This window comes from Moschus berezovskii, chromosome 14, assembly GCF_049115385.1.
Source record: "Moschus berezovskii isolate FMDL1 chromosome 14, NW_MosBer_1.0, whole genome shotgun sequence".
NCBI classification, from domain to species: Eukaryota; Metazoa; Chordata; class Mammalia; order Artiodactyla; family Moschidae; genus Moschus; species Moschus berezovskii.
Genome location: NC_142473.1, coordinates 4,780,336 through 4,797,665, shown reverse-complemented (window position 1 = coordinate 4,797,665; position 17,330 = coordinate 4,780,336). Strand labels below are relative to the sequence as shown.

General features: G+C 38.4%; 1 protein-coding gene across 5 annotated transcripts in view; it reads right to left on the bottom strand.

Moving 5' to 3' along the window:
- Window positions 1-17,330, bottom strand: part of KBTBD3 (kelch repeat and BTB domain containing 3) — a 69,243-nt gene that overhangs the window by 47,074 nt on the left and 4,839 nt on the right. Inside the window, exon 1 of one of the 5 annotated variants that reach the window (XM_088842868.1) lies at window positions 512-673. The exons of 3 other annotated variants lie outside the window; for them this stretch is intronic. Coding sequence is in view for 1 of the 2 variants with exons in the window: in XM_088842869.1 (XP_088698995.1) it covers window positions 671-682 (12 nt within the window). In the remaining variant the exon portion in view is untranslated. Of the gene's footprint in view, window positions 1-511; window positions 683-17,330 lie in introns of those variants that run through there. One more of the 5 variants, XM_088842869.1, reaches the window with a different exon arrangement.

Here is a 17,330-nt window from a genome sequence, read left to right as displayed (position 1 = left end):
CCATAAGATATCTCTTGCCCCAATAAGGAGATTTGAAAATCTTTACAAATACTATCATTCATAGACTTCCCTGATGGCTCAGACAATAAAGCGTCTGCCTAAATGCGGGAGACCTGGGTTCAATCCCTGGGTTGGAAAGATCTCCTGGAGAAGGAAATGGCGACCCACTCCAGTATTCTTGCCTGGAAAATCCCATGGATGGAGGAGCCTGATAGGCTACAGTCCATGGGGTCACAAAGAGTCGGACACGACTGAGTGACATTCATAAACCTTGAGAATTCTTGGAAAATCAAACCACTTTCAAGTACACCATATGATTCTCATGGAAACTTCATAAATCTCTTGTCTGCCTCATAAAGTAATATTCCCACATATTCCTGTTGAATACTTCCTTCTCTTGTCTAGAAACAGGAGATTTTCCTCTTTTCTAAGGCTTTTTTTTTTTTTTTCTGCTGGCACCGCATGGCATGCAGGATCTGATCCTCACCAGGGATTGAATTTGTGTCCCCACCTGGGTTCGGCCTCCCCTCCGCCTGCTTCCAGATCTGGGTTGCATTGGTAGATGTCAGCTCACTGCCAGGTCCTTCTCCCTTCCTCCTCTTAAAGCTGAGATTATAATGGCTGAAGACTTCACTCTCTCTCGGTCTCCTCTCTCTCTCTCTGCAATAGGTTAAAGTTCAGCCTGCAAAATATTAATTCTGTATTTGAGCCCCATGGCTGCTCTCTCACACTTGGCAGTTGCTCTTTTCACCTCACTGAATCCTTCAGCTTCCTGGTTTCAGGTCCCCTTTGTACAGGAATTACATAAACAATTCTATTGTTAGGACTGTTTTGTTTGCTAGCTTTTCAGGAGGGATGGATTAAATTTGGAGAGAGCAGATGACCACTTTGGTTTTAGTCTTCTTTGTTTCCATAAGGATCTCCACTCATGAAAGCTTAAGAAGGCACAGTTCAGCTCAAGCAAGCAGTAGAATCCACACTCCCTGTCTCCAGGTTGCAGGTGTCTTCGTACTCCACCATCTTTAATTAACTATCACTGATCACCGGTATCTGCTAGAGTGTGAGGTGCCCTAATTATCCTCCCCTCTTATTTTTTGTTTTTTTCCTCTTCTCTCACTCCTTTTTTGTGCCCTTTATGGCTTTTTCTTTCCCTTTTGTGCTGTGTAGCTTGTGGAGTCTTGGGGCTACAGTAAGGAGTTGGGCCTGAACCTCCAAGGTTGGGCCTGAACCTGAGTTCAGGGTGTTGCACCATGAGAGAACTCCCAACCCCATGGAACACTAAACAGCAAGAGCTCTCCCAAAGGCTGCCATCTCAACACTAAGACCATGCAACACACAAAAGGCCAGCAAGCTCCAATGTCAGACGCCTGATGCCAAACCATCAGCAAAACATGAACACAACACTGCTCAGTAGCAGAGAGGTGTCCCAAAGCCATGCCTTGTTTACAGACACCCCAAAACAAACCACTGGATGCAGTACTACCCTTCAGAGAGACAAGATCCAACTCCAACCACCAGAACGCAGGCACCAATCCCCACCAACAAGTAAAGCTTCACAAGGCACTGGTCCAAACCTACCAGCTGGGGACTAAGTCCACAACATGAACTACGACCATGCAGTTACAGAAAGGAGACCTCAAGCACAGTAAACTAAACAAAAGGAAAAGACAGAGAAACATACAGTAGATGAAGGAACACGGTAAAACCAACAAAACCAAACAAATGAAGAAGAAACAGGCAGTCTACTTCAAGAACAATTCAGAGTAATGAAAGTAAAGATGATCCAAAAATGTGGAAAATGGAAGCACTGATAAACAGAATAGAGGCACGGACTTAGAAGATACAAGAAATGTTTAATAAGTACCAAGTAGAAAAAAAGAACACATAATCAGCAATGAAAAACACAATAACTGAAATGAAAAATACACTAGAGAAAACCAAGAGCAGAATAATTGAGGCAGAAGAATGGATGAGTGAGCAGGAAAATAAAATGGTGGAAATAACTGAAACAGAGCAGAATAAAGAAAAAAGAATGAAAAGAAACAAAGACAGTCTCAGAGACGACTGTAACATAATTAAGCACACCCAACATTTGAATTATTGAGGTCCCAGAAGAAGAAGACAAATAGAAAGGGTATGAGAAAATATTTGAGGAGATTATAGTCAAAAACTTCTCTAATATGGGAAAGGAAATACCATACAAGCCAAGGAAGCCCAGAGAATCCCACACAGGATAAAACCAAAGAGAAACAGGCCAAGCCACATATTAATCAGACTAACAAAAATTAGACACAGAAAACCTATTAAAAGAGCAAGGGCAAAACAACAAATAATGTACAAGGGGATTCCCATAAAGCTAATAACTGATCTTTCAGTAGAAAGTCTACAGTCCATAAGGGAGTAGCAGGATATACTTAAAATGATGTAAGGTAAAAAACATAAAACCAAGACTACATTTTAGAGTAAGGATCTCATTCAGATTTGACAGAGAAATCAAAAGCTTTATAGAGAAGCAAAAGTTAAGAGAATTCAGCACCACCAAACCAGCTTTATGACAAATACTAAAGGAATGTCTCTAAAGAGGAAACACAAGAGAAAGAGAAGAGCTACAAAAACAAATCCAAAACAATAAAATAAGTGGTAATAGGACCATGCATATCACTAATTACTTTAAATGTAAATGGATTAAATGCTCTAAGCAAAAGACAGAGACTGGATGAATGGATCCAGAAACAAGACCCCTATGTATGCCATCTACAAGAAACCTACTTCAGACACAGGGACACACAGAGATTGAAAGTATGGAGCTTAACTTAAAAGATATATTCCATGCAAGTGAAAATCAAAAGGAAGTTAGGAGTAGCACTACCATACCAGATAAAATAGACTTTAAAACCATTACTGGAGACAAGGAAGGACACTACATAAATATCAAGGGACTAATCCAGGAAGAAGATATAACAATTAAAAATATCTATACACCAAACATAGGAGAACCTCAATATATAAGGAAATGCTAACAACTATAAAAGGAGAAATCAACAGTAACATAATAATAGAGGGGGACTTTAAAAACCTCACTCACCCCAATGGACAGGTCACCCATACACAAAAATTACTAAGGAAACACAAGTTTTAAATGATACATTGGGCCAGATGGACTTAATTGATTTCTATAGGACATTTCATCCAAAAACCATAGATTTCACTTTTTTCTCTAGTGCGTAAGAAACAAAATCCAGGAAAGATAATATCTTGGGGTCACAAATTAAATTTTGGTAAGTTAAAAAAAAAGTAAAACTAAAAATATATCAAGCATTTTTTTTAACCACAATGCTATAAGATTAGATATGAACTACAGGATAAAACTGTAACAAAAATCACCAACAAAGGGAGGCTAAACAACATGCTTCTACATAACCAAGAGTTCACTTAAGATCTCAAAGAGGGGAAAGCAAAAAAGGAAAACACAACAACTCAAAACCTATAGGATTGAGTAAAACCAGTGCTATAAGGGAAATTTATAACAATATAAACCTCAAGAAACAAACAAACAAAAATCAAATAAACAATCTAACCTTACATTTAAGCAACTAGAAAATAAGAACAACAACAGAAAAAACCAAAGTTGTTAGAAGGAAAGAAATTATAAAGATCAGAGCAGAAATAAATGAAAAATGAAGGAGGCAATAGGAAAAACCAGTGAAATTAAAAGCTGTTTTTTTGAGAAGATAAGCAAAACTGACAGACTGTTAGCCAGACTCATCAAGAAAAAAAAGGAGACAACTCAAATCAATAAAATTAGAATAGAAAAGGAGAAGTTACAACAGACAATAAAGAAATACAAAGGATTATAAAACACCACTATGAGCGACTATATGCCAATAAAATGAACAAGCTGGAAGAATCGGATGAATTATATGAAAAGTACAACCTTTCAAGAGTGAGCCAAGAAATAGAAAAAATGAACACACCAATCACAAACACTGAAATCAAAACTCTAATCAAAAAATCTTCCAACAAAAGCCCAGTGCCAGATAGCTTCAAAGGCAAGCTTTATCGAAAGTTTGGAGAAGAGCTAACGCATATGCTGCTCAAACTCTTCCAGAAAACTGCAGAGGAAGGAACACTCCCAAACTCCTTTCATAAGGCCACCATCACCCTGATACCAAAACGTGACAAACATACAGAAAAAAAGAAAATTACAGGCCAATACCACTGATGACATGTACTGCATGCTTTCAGGTCTGATTCTTTGCAATCCCATAAACTGTAGCCCACCAGGCTCCTCTGTTCATGGAATTTTCTAGAAACCACTAGTTTCCCATTTCCTACTCCAGGGGTTCTGCCTGTCCTGGAGATTGAACCTGTGATTCTGAGTCTCCTGTAATGGCAAGTAGATTCTTTTACCACTGTGTCACCTGAGAAGTCAATAACTAATAAACATTGATACAAAAATCCTCTACAAAATACTAGCAAACAGAATCCAACAACATATTAAAAGGGTCAGACAGCCCCTTATCAAGTGGGGTTTATCTCAGGAATGCAAGGATTCTTCAACACACACAAATCAATCAATGTGATACACCATATTAACAAACTGAAAGAGAAAACCATATGATAATCTCAATAAAGGCAGAAAAAGTTTTTGCAAAATTCAGCAACCATTTATGTTAAAATAAACTCTTCCAAAAAATGGGCACAGAAGGAATCTACCTTAACAAAATAAAGGTCGTTTACAGCAAACCAACTGCAAACATAATTCTCAATGGTGAGAAACTGAAAGCATTCACTCTAAGATCAGAAACAAGACAAGAGTGCCCATTTGTGAGATAGGGTGCCCTATTATTCAACATAGTTTTGGATGTTCTAGCTACAACAATCAGAGAAGAAAAAGAAATAAAAGGAATCCAGACTGGAAAGGAAGAAATAAAATTCTATTTGCAGATAGCATGATACTGTACATAAGAAACCCTAAAGATACTATCAGAAAATTACAAGAGCTAATCAGTGAATATGGTAAAGTTGCAGGATACAAAATCGATACACAGAAAACACATTCATTCCGATATACTAACAATGAAAAATCAGAAAGAAATTAAGGAATCAATCCCATTTACTACTGCAACAAAAAGAATAAAATACCTAGGAATAAATCTACCTAAGGAGACAAAAGAACTGTATTCAGAAAACAATAAGACACTGATGAAAGACATCAAGGATGATATAAATAGATGGAGGAATATTCCATGATCCTGGCTTGGAAGAATCAATATTGTGAAAATGACTATACTACCAAATGCAATCAGCAGATTCAAGGCAATCCCTATCAAATTACCAATGGCATTTTTCACAGAACTAGAACAAAAAATCTCACAGTCTGTATGGAAACATAAAAGACCCCAAATAGCCAAAGCAATCTTGAGAAAGAAGAACGGAGTTGAAGGAATCAACTTACCAGATTTCAGACTATACTAAAAATCTAGTCATCAAGACAGTATGGTAGTGGTGTGAAAAGAAAAGTATAGACCAACTGAACAAGATAGAAAGCCCAGAGACAGACCCATGCACTTAGGGGCACCTTATCTTTGACAGAGGAGTTAACAATACACAGCGGGGAAAAAGATAGCTTCTTCAGTAAGTGGTGCTGGGAGAACAGGACAACAACGTGTAGAAGAATGAAATTAGAACACTTCCTAACACCATACACAAAGATAAACTTTAAATGGATTAAAGACCTAAATGTAAACTATAAAACTATAGTTTTATAGAAATTATAGAAACTATAAAACTCTTGGAAGAAAACATAGAACACTGTATGACATAAATCACAGCAAGATGCTCTATGAACCACCTCCTAGAATAATGGAAATAAAAACAAAAATAAACAAGTGGGACCAAATTAAACTTAAAAGCTTTTGCATAGCAAAGGAAACTGTAAACAACGTGAAAAGACAACCCTCAGAATGGAGAAAATAATAGCAAATGAAACAACTGACAAAGGATTAATCTCCAAAATATACAAGCAGTTCATACAACTCAATGCCAGAGAAACAATCCAATCAAAAAGTGGGCAAAAGACCTAAACAGACATTACTCCAAAGATATATGGATGGCTAATAAACACATGAAGAGATGCTCAACATCACTTATTATTAGAGAAATGTAAATCAAAACTACAATGAGCTATCACCTCACACCAGTCAGAATTGCCATCATCAAAAAGTCCACAAAAAAGTTCTGGAGAGGGTGTGGAGAAAAGGGAACCCTCGTGCACTGCTACTGGGAATATAAATTGACAAAGCCATGATGGAAGACAGTATGGAGATTCCTTAGAAAATCAGGAATAAAACTACCACATAACCCAGCAATACCACTTTTAGGCATATACTCTGAGGAATCCAAAACTGAAAAAGACACATGTACCCCAGTGTTCACTGTAGCACTATTTACTATAGCTGGGACATGGAAGCAACCTAGATGTACAGCAACAGATGAATGGATCAAGCAAGAAGCTGTGGTACCTATATACAATGGAATACTACTCAGCCATAAAAAGGAACACACCTGAGTCAGTTCTAATGAGGTAGATGAACCTAGGTCCTATTATACAGACTGAAGTCAGAAAAACAAATATCATATATTAATGTATATATATGAAATATAGAAAGATGGTACTGATGAACCTACTTGCAGGGCAGCAATGGAGAAAACACAGAGAACAGATTTATGAACAAGGGCAGGAGAGAAGAAGGAGACAGCAAGATGAATGGAGACAGCAGCATGGAGGCACATACACTAACATATGTAAACAGACAGCCAAAGGGAATTTGCTGTATGACTCAGAGAACACACTGGGGCTCTGTAGTAACCTAGAGGGGTGGGAAAGGTTGGGAGGTGGGAGGAAGGTTCAAGAGGGAGGAGACATATGTACACCTGTGGTTAATTCATGTTGATGTATGAGAGAAATTAAACCAATATTGTAAAGCAATCAATCAATTTAAAGTAAATATAATTATAAAAAAATTCTCCAGAATGTAGGTAGAAAAGGAACATACCTCAACACAATAAAGGTCATGAATGTTCATTGGAGGGACTGATGCTAAAGCTGAAACTGCAATACTTTGGCCACCTCATGCGACGAGTTGACTCACTGGAAAAGACTCTGATGCTGGGAAAGGTTGGGGGCGGGAGGAGAAGGGGATGACAGAAAATGAGATGGCTGGATGGCATCACCGACTCTGTGGACATGAGTTTGAGTGAACTCCGGGAGTTGGTGATGGACAGGGAGGCCTGGCGTGCTGTGATTCATGGGGTCGCGGAGAGTCGGACACGACTGAGCGACTGAACTGAACTGAACTGAACAACTAATCCACAGAAAAACATTATTCTCAATGGTGAAAAACTGAAAATGTTTTAAGATCAGGAACATGATTAAGGGTGTTCATTCTTAACACTATTATTCAATACAGTTTTGGAAGTCCTAGCCACAGCAGTAAGAGAAGAACAAAAAATAAAAGGAGTATAGATTGGAAAAGAAAAAGTAAAATTCTCACTGTTTGTAGATGACATAATACTATATATAGAACGCTAAAGATGCCACCAGAAAATTCCTAGAGCTAATCAATGAATACAGTAAAGTCAGAGAATATAAAATTATTAAACAGAAATCCCTTACATTCTTATACACTAAAAATGAAAAATCAGAAAGAGAAATTAAGGAAACAATTCCATTCACCATTGCAACAAAAATAATAAAATAGATAGGAATAAACCAACCTAAAGAGACAAAATACCTGTATGCAGAAAACTATAAGATACAGATAAAAGAAATCAAAGACAACACAAAACAGATGGAATGATATACCATGTTCTTGAATTGGAAAAATCAATATTGTGAAAATGACTATACTACCCAAAGCAATCTCCAGACTCAATGTTATCCCTATCAAACTACCAATGTAATTTTTCACAGTACTGGAACAAAAAAATTTATGATTTGGAAAAACAAAAGACACCTCAATAGCCAAAGCAATCTTAAGAAAACCAGAGGTGGAGAAATCAACCTTGCTGACTTCAGACTATACTACAAAGCTACAGTCATCAAGAGTATGGTACCAGCACAAAAAAAGAAATACAAACCAATGGGACAAGAAAGCAAGCCCAGAGATAAACCCACATACCTATGGGCACCTTATTTTTGACAAAGGAGACTATACAATGGAGAAAAGACAGACTCTTAAATAAGCAGTGCTGAGAAAACTGGACAGCCACATGTAAAAGAATGAAAAGAACACTTTCTACCACCATACACAAAAATAAACTTGAAATGAATTAAAGACTCAAATGTTAGGCTAGCAACTATAAAGCTTTTAGAGGAAAACATAGGTAGAACAGTCTCTGACATAAGATCCTCCTTGACCCACCTCTTAAAGTAAGGGAAATAAAAACAAAAATAAACAAATAGCACCGGCATGAATGCTTGGTGGTGTCGGTGTGGCTGACTCTGTGACCCTATGGGCTGTATGTAGCCCACCAGAATCCTGTCCATGGGATTCTCCAGGCAAGAATGCTGGAGTGGGTTGCCATTTCTTCCTCAAATTGATCCTTCTGACCCAGAGATCAAATTCAAGACTCTTGCCATCTCCTGCAGATTCTTTTTTTTTTAATATAAATTTATTTATTTTAATTGGAGGCTAATCACTTTATGCTAAAGCTGAAACTGCAATACTTTGGGCACCTCATGCGACGAGTTGACTCACTGGAAAAGACTCTGATGCTGGGAAAGGTTGGGGGCGGGAGGAGAAGGGGACGACGGAGAATGAGATGGCTGGATGGCATCACCGACTCTGTGGACATGAGTTTGAGTGTACTCCGGGAGTTGGTGATGGACAGGGAGGCCTGGCGTGCTGTGATTCATGGGGTCGCGGAGAGTCGGACACGACTGAGCGACTGAACTGAACTGAACTGAATCACTTTATGGACAGGGAGGCCTGGCGTGCTGTGATTCATGGGGTCGCAAAGAGTCGGACACGACTGAGCGACTGAACTGAACTAAACTGAATCACTTTACAATATTGTAATGGTTTTGCCATACATTGACACGAATCAGCCACGGGTGTACATGTGTTTCCCATCCTGAAGCCCCCTCCCACCTCCCTCCCCATCCTATCCCTCTGGGTCATCCCAACACTGAGTCACCAGAGAAGCCCCAAATGGGACCTAATTAAACTATAAAGCTTTTGCTAGGCAAGGAAACAATATACAAGATTAAAAGACAACCCTCAGAATGGGAGAAAATATTTGCAGATGAAGCAACTGACAAAGGATTATTCTCCAAAATGCTTAAGCAGCTCATACATCTCGATATCAGAAAAACAAATAGCCCAATCAAAAAATGAGCAGAAGACCTAAACAGACATTTATCCAAAGACATACAGATGGCCAATAAACACATGAAAAGATGCTCAACATCACTCATTATCAGAGAAATGCAAATCAAAACTACAATGAGGTAGTTTTTTGTGACCTCACGCAGGTCACAATGGCCATCATCAAAAAATCTACAAACAATAAATGCTGGAGTGGAAGCTGAGAAAGGGAACCCTCCTGCAAAGTTGGTGGGATGTAAAGTGGTATAGCCACTATGGAGAACAGTATGGAAATTTTTTTAAAGACTAGCAATACAAATACCATATGACCCAGCAATCTCATTACTGAGCATATACCCTTAAAAAACCACAATTCAAAAAGATACATGCACCCTAATGTTCACTACAGCACTTGTTTACAATGGCCAAGACACAGAAATCAATCTAGATGTCCATCAACAAATGAACGGATAAAGTGTAGTACATATATACTATGGAATGAGTGAGTGAAAGTTGATCAGTTGGGTCCGACTCTTTGTGACCCCATGGACTATACAGTCCATGGAATTCTCCAGGCCAGAATACTGGTGTGGGTAGCCATTCCCTTCTCCCGGGGATTTTCCCAACACAGGGATCGAACCCAGGTCTCCCGCATTGCAGGCAGAATCACTACCAGCTGAGCCACTAGGGAAGCCCAAACTCAGCAATAAAAAGGAAGGAATTTGAGGTAGTAGTAGTGAGGTGGATGAAGGCCTGTCACACAGAGTGACGTAAGTGATAGAAAAACAAAAATTGTATATTAAAACATACATATGGAATCTAGGAAATAGTACTGATGCACCTATTTACGGAGAATAAATGCTGACCCCGACATTGAGAATGGTCTGTGGACACTGTGAGGGAAGGAAAATGTAGGACAAATTGAGAAAGTAGCATTGACATAAATACACTATCATGAGTGAAATAGGTAACAGCAGGAAACTGCTGTAAAACACAGGGAGCCCAGCCCAGTGCTCTGTGACAGCCAGAGAGGTGAAATATGGGGTGCAGGGGGTGTGAAGGAGGCTCAAGAGGGAGGGGATATATATCTAACTATGATGCGTCATGTTGATGTGTGGCAGAGACCACCACAACACTGTAAAGCAATTATCCTCCAACTATAAAACAGCATTCTTATTTCTATTGATACAAAGATAGTCACTAAAAGCAAACTTTACTTTTCAAGTATTCTCAAATATATTAGGATCATACACAGCTAGTCACTTTTATAAAAGATAAAGCCCACCAACCATGTACTCTGAACAGGATAAATCCAAGAAGCTGAAACTTTCTAGTCTTAAATTTGGTTTGAGTAAGTCTCTAATAATACAAGGCTCCCCTGGTAGCTCAGAGGGTAAAAGAAAGTGAAAGTTGCTCAGTTGTGTCTGACTCTTTGCAAACCCATGGACTATATAGCCCATGGAACTCTCCAGGCCAGCACACTGGAGTGGGTTGCCATGCCCTCCTCCAGGGGATCTTCCCAACCCAGGTCTCCCACATTGCAGATGGATTCTTTAACCAACTGAGCCACCAGGGAAGCCTGAATCCACCTGCAAGGCGGGAGACCTGGGTTCAGTCCCTGGGTTGGGAAGATCCCCTGGAGAAGGGAACAGTTACCTCTCGAGTACTCTGGCCTGGAGAATTCCATGGACAGAGGATAATGGTGGGCTACAGTCCATGGGATCACAAAGAGTAGGACATGACTGAGTGACTTTTACTTTCACTACCAATATTAGTGTATTTTGAAAATGGCAAACAACCTAGGATTGAGAGGTGAAGGAGTAGGGTCCCAGATGATCCATCACTGACTAGTGACCCCTGCTGACGCTCTTTAAGGCTCTGGTTTCCTTAACTGCAAAGTGGACACCCTAAATTACATTGTACTGCAGTGATACTTAAATGACATTAATATTAATGTTGTCAAGTGGAATAAATAGTAATGGTCAAAATCAATAATAATGTATACTTAGCAATAAACATTATTAAAAGTTAAACAATTCTTAAATCTGGGTAAAAGATTTGTAGGCAATTCTTTCTTTCCAAAATATTCTATAAATTAAATATCATATTTCACTAATTTTAACACACAACTTTTCATACTTAACACATCTGAAATTGATAGAAATGTATCTAATAACCACTTTAGTTAAACAGCAGTCATAACATATTTGTTATTACATGTGTTATGTGCATCAAAATGTGAAAGATGTGTATCAGTCTTGGAAGAAAACCCTGAAAATAAAAATGGACATTGACTTTGTTTAAAAATGATACATCACTAATGCTCCTGATCACAGAGAACAATATTATATAGAAAAACATGGACACTACAACTTTAAGTTGAAGGTGAATAGAAGAGTTAGACTCTGAATGGGAGTATCTCAGCAAATTAATTTTGCTTACTTTTAAATGTGTGTACAAGGCTGATATGATTATTTTTAAAAGGGCTTGCCATAAGAATGAAAACTTCCAAGTCATGAAAAGCTGTGTCACAGTTAAATGACATTTTTCTATTCACCTTCCTGCTGAAAACACTGAATCAATTTTCAAAATTTCACTTGTTTTTTTTCCTTTTAATGTCTTCCATTAAAATTTGACTTAAAAAAATTTAGTCACTAAAAGTACAGGCACCAAGCCTAATAATTAAACCTTTGATATTAAGTAACAACAAAGGAACGTATGCAAATTGATAGAAGGGGAATATCAAACTAAAGCTGTGCTATGACTGATGCAGTCTCTGATTTCTTTAAGTCTCTCACTGATAGAAGTTTGGTCACTGACATTTCTAGCTATTTTATTTCAATATTTATTATAGAGTGCTAACTCTATGCCAGGTACTGAATTACACACTAGAGACAGCAAGGAGAATAAAGGCAGACACGATCGCTGCTTTCCTGATGTTTAGTATATAGAAAAGAAGACTGACAAATTATAAATTATAATAAATGCTGTGAAGAAACAAATTAAAATGAACAGTGGATGGTATTCAATTGCAGATAATGCAACGATAACAGAGAAAACTTACATAACCTTACTCTGTGCCAGACTCTGTAACTGCATCTTTACATACTCTTTAATCTCCAAAACAACTACTATAAAATAGATACTACTATTATCTTGATTTTGTAGACCCAAGGAATATAAGGCTTAACATACCTGAAATTAACATATCACTTTTGTTAGGCAGAAGTCATGCCATATTTGTCATTACCTATGTATGTGAATTAAAATGTGGAAATGGTTTAACAGTGTCTTGAAACAAAATTGTGAAAATAATAATGGATAGCAAGTAAGCAGGGTGATAGGCTATAAACCCAGAAAGTCTGGCGCCAGAGAACACGCTTTCTTCAATCCACTATAATTTCAGGGAGCACTTTCCTGAGTTGGTGTCATAAATTAACACCTGAAGGATGAGAAGGTAAGGGGTGGTGAGAGAAATTATGCATTAAGCCCTAAAGTGGAAAAGGGTCCTTCAGTTTTAGGATATGACATAAGGCCAGCATTGTTGGAGTGTAGTTAATGAGAGCAAATGTTGGAGAGACAAGCCTACAGAAGGCTAGTGCTACCTAGTGCAGGATCTTGTAAGACACAGCAACTGGAATTTTGTTCTAAGTGCAGCTGGATTTCAATTATATCGCTCAGTTGTGTCTGACTCATTGCAACCCCATGGACTGCAGCATGCCAGGCCTCCCTGTCCATCACAAACTCCCGGAGCTTAATCAAACCCACGTCCATTGAGTTGGTGATGCCATCCAACCATCTCATCCTCTGTTGTCTCCTTCTTCTCCTGACTTTAATCTTTCTCAGAATCAGGGTCTTTTCCAATGAGTCAGCTCTTTGCATCAGAAGGCCAAAGTACTGGAGTTTCAGCTTCAACATCAGTCCTTCTAATGAACACTCAGGACTGATCTCCTTTAGGATGGACTGGCTGGATCTCCTTACACTCCATGGGACTCTCAAGAGTCTTCTCCAACACCACAGTTCAAAAGCATCAATTCTTTGGCACTCAGCTTTCTTTATAGTCCAACTCTTACATCCATACATGACTACTGAAAAAACCACAGCCTTGACTAGACGGACTTTTGTTGGCAAAGTAATGTCCCTGCTTTTTACTATGCTGTCTAGGTTGGTCAGAGCTTTTATTCCAAGGAGCAAGCGTCTTTTAATTTCATGGCTGCAGTCACCATCTGCAGTGATTTTTGGAGCCCAAAAATATAAAGTCTGCCACTGTTTCCCCATCTATTTCCCACGACCTGATGGGACCAGATGCCATGATCTTTGTTTTCTCAATGTTGAGCTTTAAGCCAACTTTTTCACTTTCCTCTTTCACTTTCATCAAGAGGCTCTTTAGCTCTTCTTTGCTTTCGGCCATAAGGGTGGTGTCATTTGCATATCTGAGGTTACTGATATTTCTCCCGGCAATCTTGATTCCAGCTTGTGCTTCTTCCAGCCCAGCGTTCCTCATGATGTACTCTGCATAGAAGCTAAATAAGCAGGGTGACAATATACAGCCTTAACGTACTCCTTTCCCTATTTGGAACCAGTCTGTTGTTTCATGTCCAGTTCTAACTGTTGCTTCCTGACCTGCATACAGAGTTCTCAAGAGGCAGGTCAGGTGGTCTGATATTCCCATGTCTTGAAGAATTTTTCAGTTTGTTGTGATCCACAGTCAAAGGCTTTGGCATAGTCAATAGCAGAAATAGATGCTTTTCTGGAACTCTCTTGCTTTTTCAATGATACAGCGGATGTTGGCAATTTGATCTCTGATTCCTCTGCCTTTTCTAAATTCAGCTTGAACATCTTGAAGTTCACGGTTCATGTATTGCTAAAACCTGGCTTGGAGAATTCTAAGCATTACTTTACTAGCATGTGAGATGAGTGCAACTGTGTGGTAGTCTGAGTATTCTTTGACATTGCCTTTCTTTGGATTGGAATGCAAACGGTCCTTTTCCAGTCCTGTGGACACTGCTGTTTTCCAAATTTGCTAGCATATTGAGTGCAGCACTTTCACAGAATCATCTTTCAGTATTTGAAATAGCTCAACTGGAATTCCATCACCTCCACTAGCTTTGTTCGTAGTGATGCTTCCTAAGGCCCTCTTGACCTCATTCCAGGATGTCTGGCTCTAGGTGAGTGATCACACCATCGTGATTATCTGGGTCGTGAAGACCTTTTTTGAATAGTTCTGTGTATTCTTGCCACCTCTTCTTAATATTTTCTGCTTCTGTTAGGTCCATACTATTGCTGTCCTTTATTGAGCCCATCTTTGCATGAAATGTTCCCTGGTATCTCTAATTTATTGAGGAGATCTCTAGTCTTTCCCACTCTATTGTTATCCTCTATTTCTTTGCACTGATCACTAAGGAAGGTTTTCTTATTTCTCCTTGCTATTCTTTGGAACTCTGCATTCAAATAGGTATATCTTTTCTTTTCCCTTCTGGTTTTCACTTCCCTTCTTTTCACAGCTATTTGTAAGGCCTCCCAGACAGCCATTTTGCTTTTTTGCATTTCTTTTTCATGGGGATGGTCTCGATCCCTGTCTCCCGTACAACGTCATGAACCTCCATTCATAGTTTATCAGGTACTCTGTCTATCAGATCTAGTCCCTTAAATCTATTTCTCACTTCTACTGTACAATCATAAGGGATTTGATTTAGGTCATACCTGAATGGTCTAGTGGTTTTCCCTGCTTTCTTCAATTTAAGTCTGAATTTGGCAATAAGAAGTTCATGATCTGAGCCACAGTCAGCTCCAGTTCTTGTTTTTGCTGACTGTATAGAGCTTCTCCATCTTTGGCTGCAAAGAATATAATTAATCTGATTTTGGTGTTGACCATCTGGTGATGTCCATGTGTAGAGTCTTCTCTTGTGCTGTTGGAAGAGGGTGTTTGCTATGACCAGTGCGTTCTCTTGGCAAAACTCTATTAGCCTTTGCCCTGCTTCATTCTGTACTCCAAGGCCAAATTTGCTTGTTACTTCAGGTGTTTCTTGAGTTCCTACTGGATTTATGGAAGACTGAACTAGACAGGGACATAATCTGATTTATTTTTTTTTTAATAATCCATCTGGCTGATGTGTAAAGAATGAGTTGAAAGAAATTAAGATAAATAGAGTCTAAGTTATTCATTTATTCAACAAATATTAGAAAATTTATGAAGTAACTATTATTGTAGTAAGCACTATTCCAAAGACTGGACACAGAGTCAAAAATATTAGAGACAAGGTCCTCCCCTGTGGAGTACACTTCTGAGTTGTGAACACACATACAAACTCATACATCCACAATTTCTCCCACTCTACTGAACATTTTCTATCAGTATACAAGTTTTACTATCTCCCACCTTTAAACAAACATCAAACAAAAATCTTTCATTTGACCTTGCACTCTCTGCTAGCTATCATCCTATTCTTTTATTCCCAGAAAAAATTCTTTAAAGAACTGTCTGCAGTAAATTTGCAACCAGTTATTATCTCAACCCACTACAATCAGGTTCTTCTCTTTCACTCTATTAACATTGCTTATGTCACTGAACCAAAATTTTTTTAATTTGTATGGAAAACAAAAGATCCTAAATAGCAAAACAATCTTAAAAAAGAAGAATGGAGCTGGAGGAATCATGCTCTCTGACTTCAGCCTACACAAAGCTAGAATAATCAAAACAATATTGTACTGGCACAAAAAATCACCCACACAGATCAATGCAAAAGGTCAGAAATCCCAGAAATAAACCCACACACTTATAGTCATTCAATTACAACACAAGAAAGAAGACAGTCTCTTCAATAAGAGCTGCTGAGAATAGTGGACAGTTATAGGTAAAAGAATAAAATTAGAATATTCTTTAACACATATACAGAAAGAAAAAAAAAAACCCTCAAAATGGATTAAAGATCTAAATGCAAAGCCCAATATTATAAAACTCCTAGAGGAAAACAAACTCTTTTACATAAATCCCAGCAACATTTTTTGTATCTCTCCCCTAGAATATTGGAAACAAAAGCAAAAATAAACAAATAGGATCTAATTAAACTTATAATCGGTTGCACAGAAAAAGAAATCATAAACAAAACAAAAAGACAACCTACAGAATGGGAGAAAATATTTGCAAACAGTGCAATGAACAAAGTCTTAATTTCCAAAATATAGAAACACTTTATATAACACAATATCAAAAATAACAACCAACAAAGCTAGTGGAGGTGATGGAATTCCAGTTGAGCTATTTCAAATCCTGAAAGATGACGCTGTGAAAGTGCTTGATTCAATATGCCAGCAAATTTGGAAAACTCAGCAGTGGCCACAGGACTGGAAAAGGTCAGTCTTCATTCCAATCCCAAAGAAAGGCAATGTCAAAGAATGCTCAAACTACTGCACAATTGCACTCATCTCACACACTAGTAAAGTGACACTCAAAATTCTCCAAGCCAGGCTTTAGCAATATGTGAACCGAGAACTTCCAGATGTTCAAGCAGGTTTTAGAAAAGGCAGAGGAACCAGAGATCAAATTGCCAACATCCGCTGGATCATGGAAAAAGCAAGAGAGTTCCAGAAAAACATCTATTTCTGCTTCAGTGACTATGCCAAAGCCTTTGACTGTGTGGATCACAATAAACTGTGGAACATTCTCAAAGAGATGGGAATCCCAGACCACCTGACCTGCCTCTTGAGAAACCTGTATGCAGGTCAGGAAGCAACAGTCAGAACTGGACATGGAACAACAGACTGGTTCCAAATAGGAAAAGGAGTATGTCAAGGTTGTATATTGTCACCCTGCTTATTTAACTTATATTCAGAGTACATCATGAGGAACGCTATGCTGGAAGAAGCACAAGCTGGAATCAAGATTGCTGGGAGAAATATCAATAACCTCAGATATGCAGATGACACCACCCTTATGGCAGAAAGTGAAGAGGAACGCAA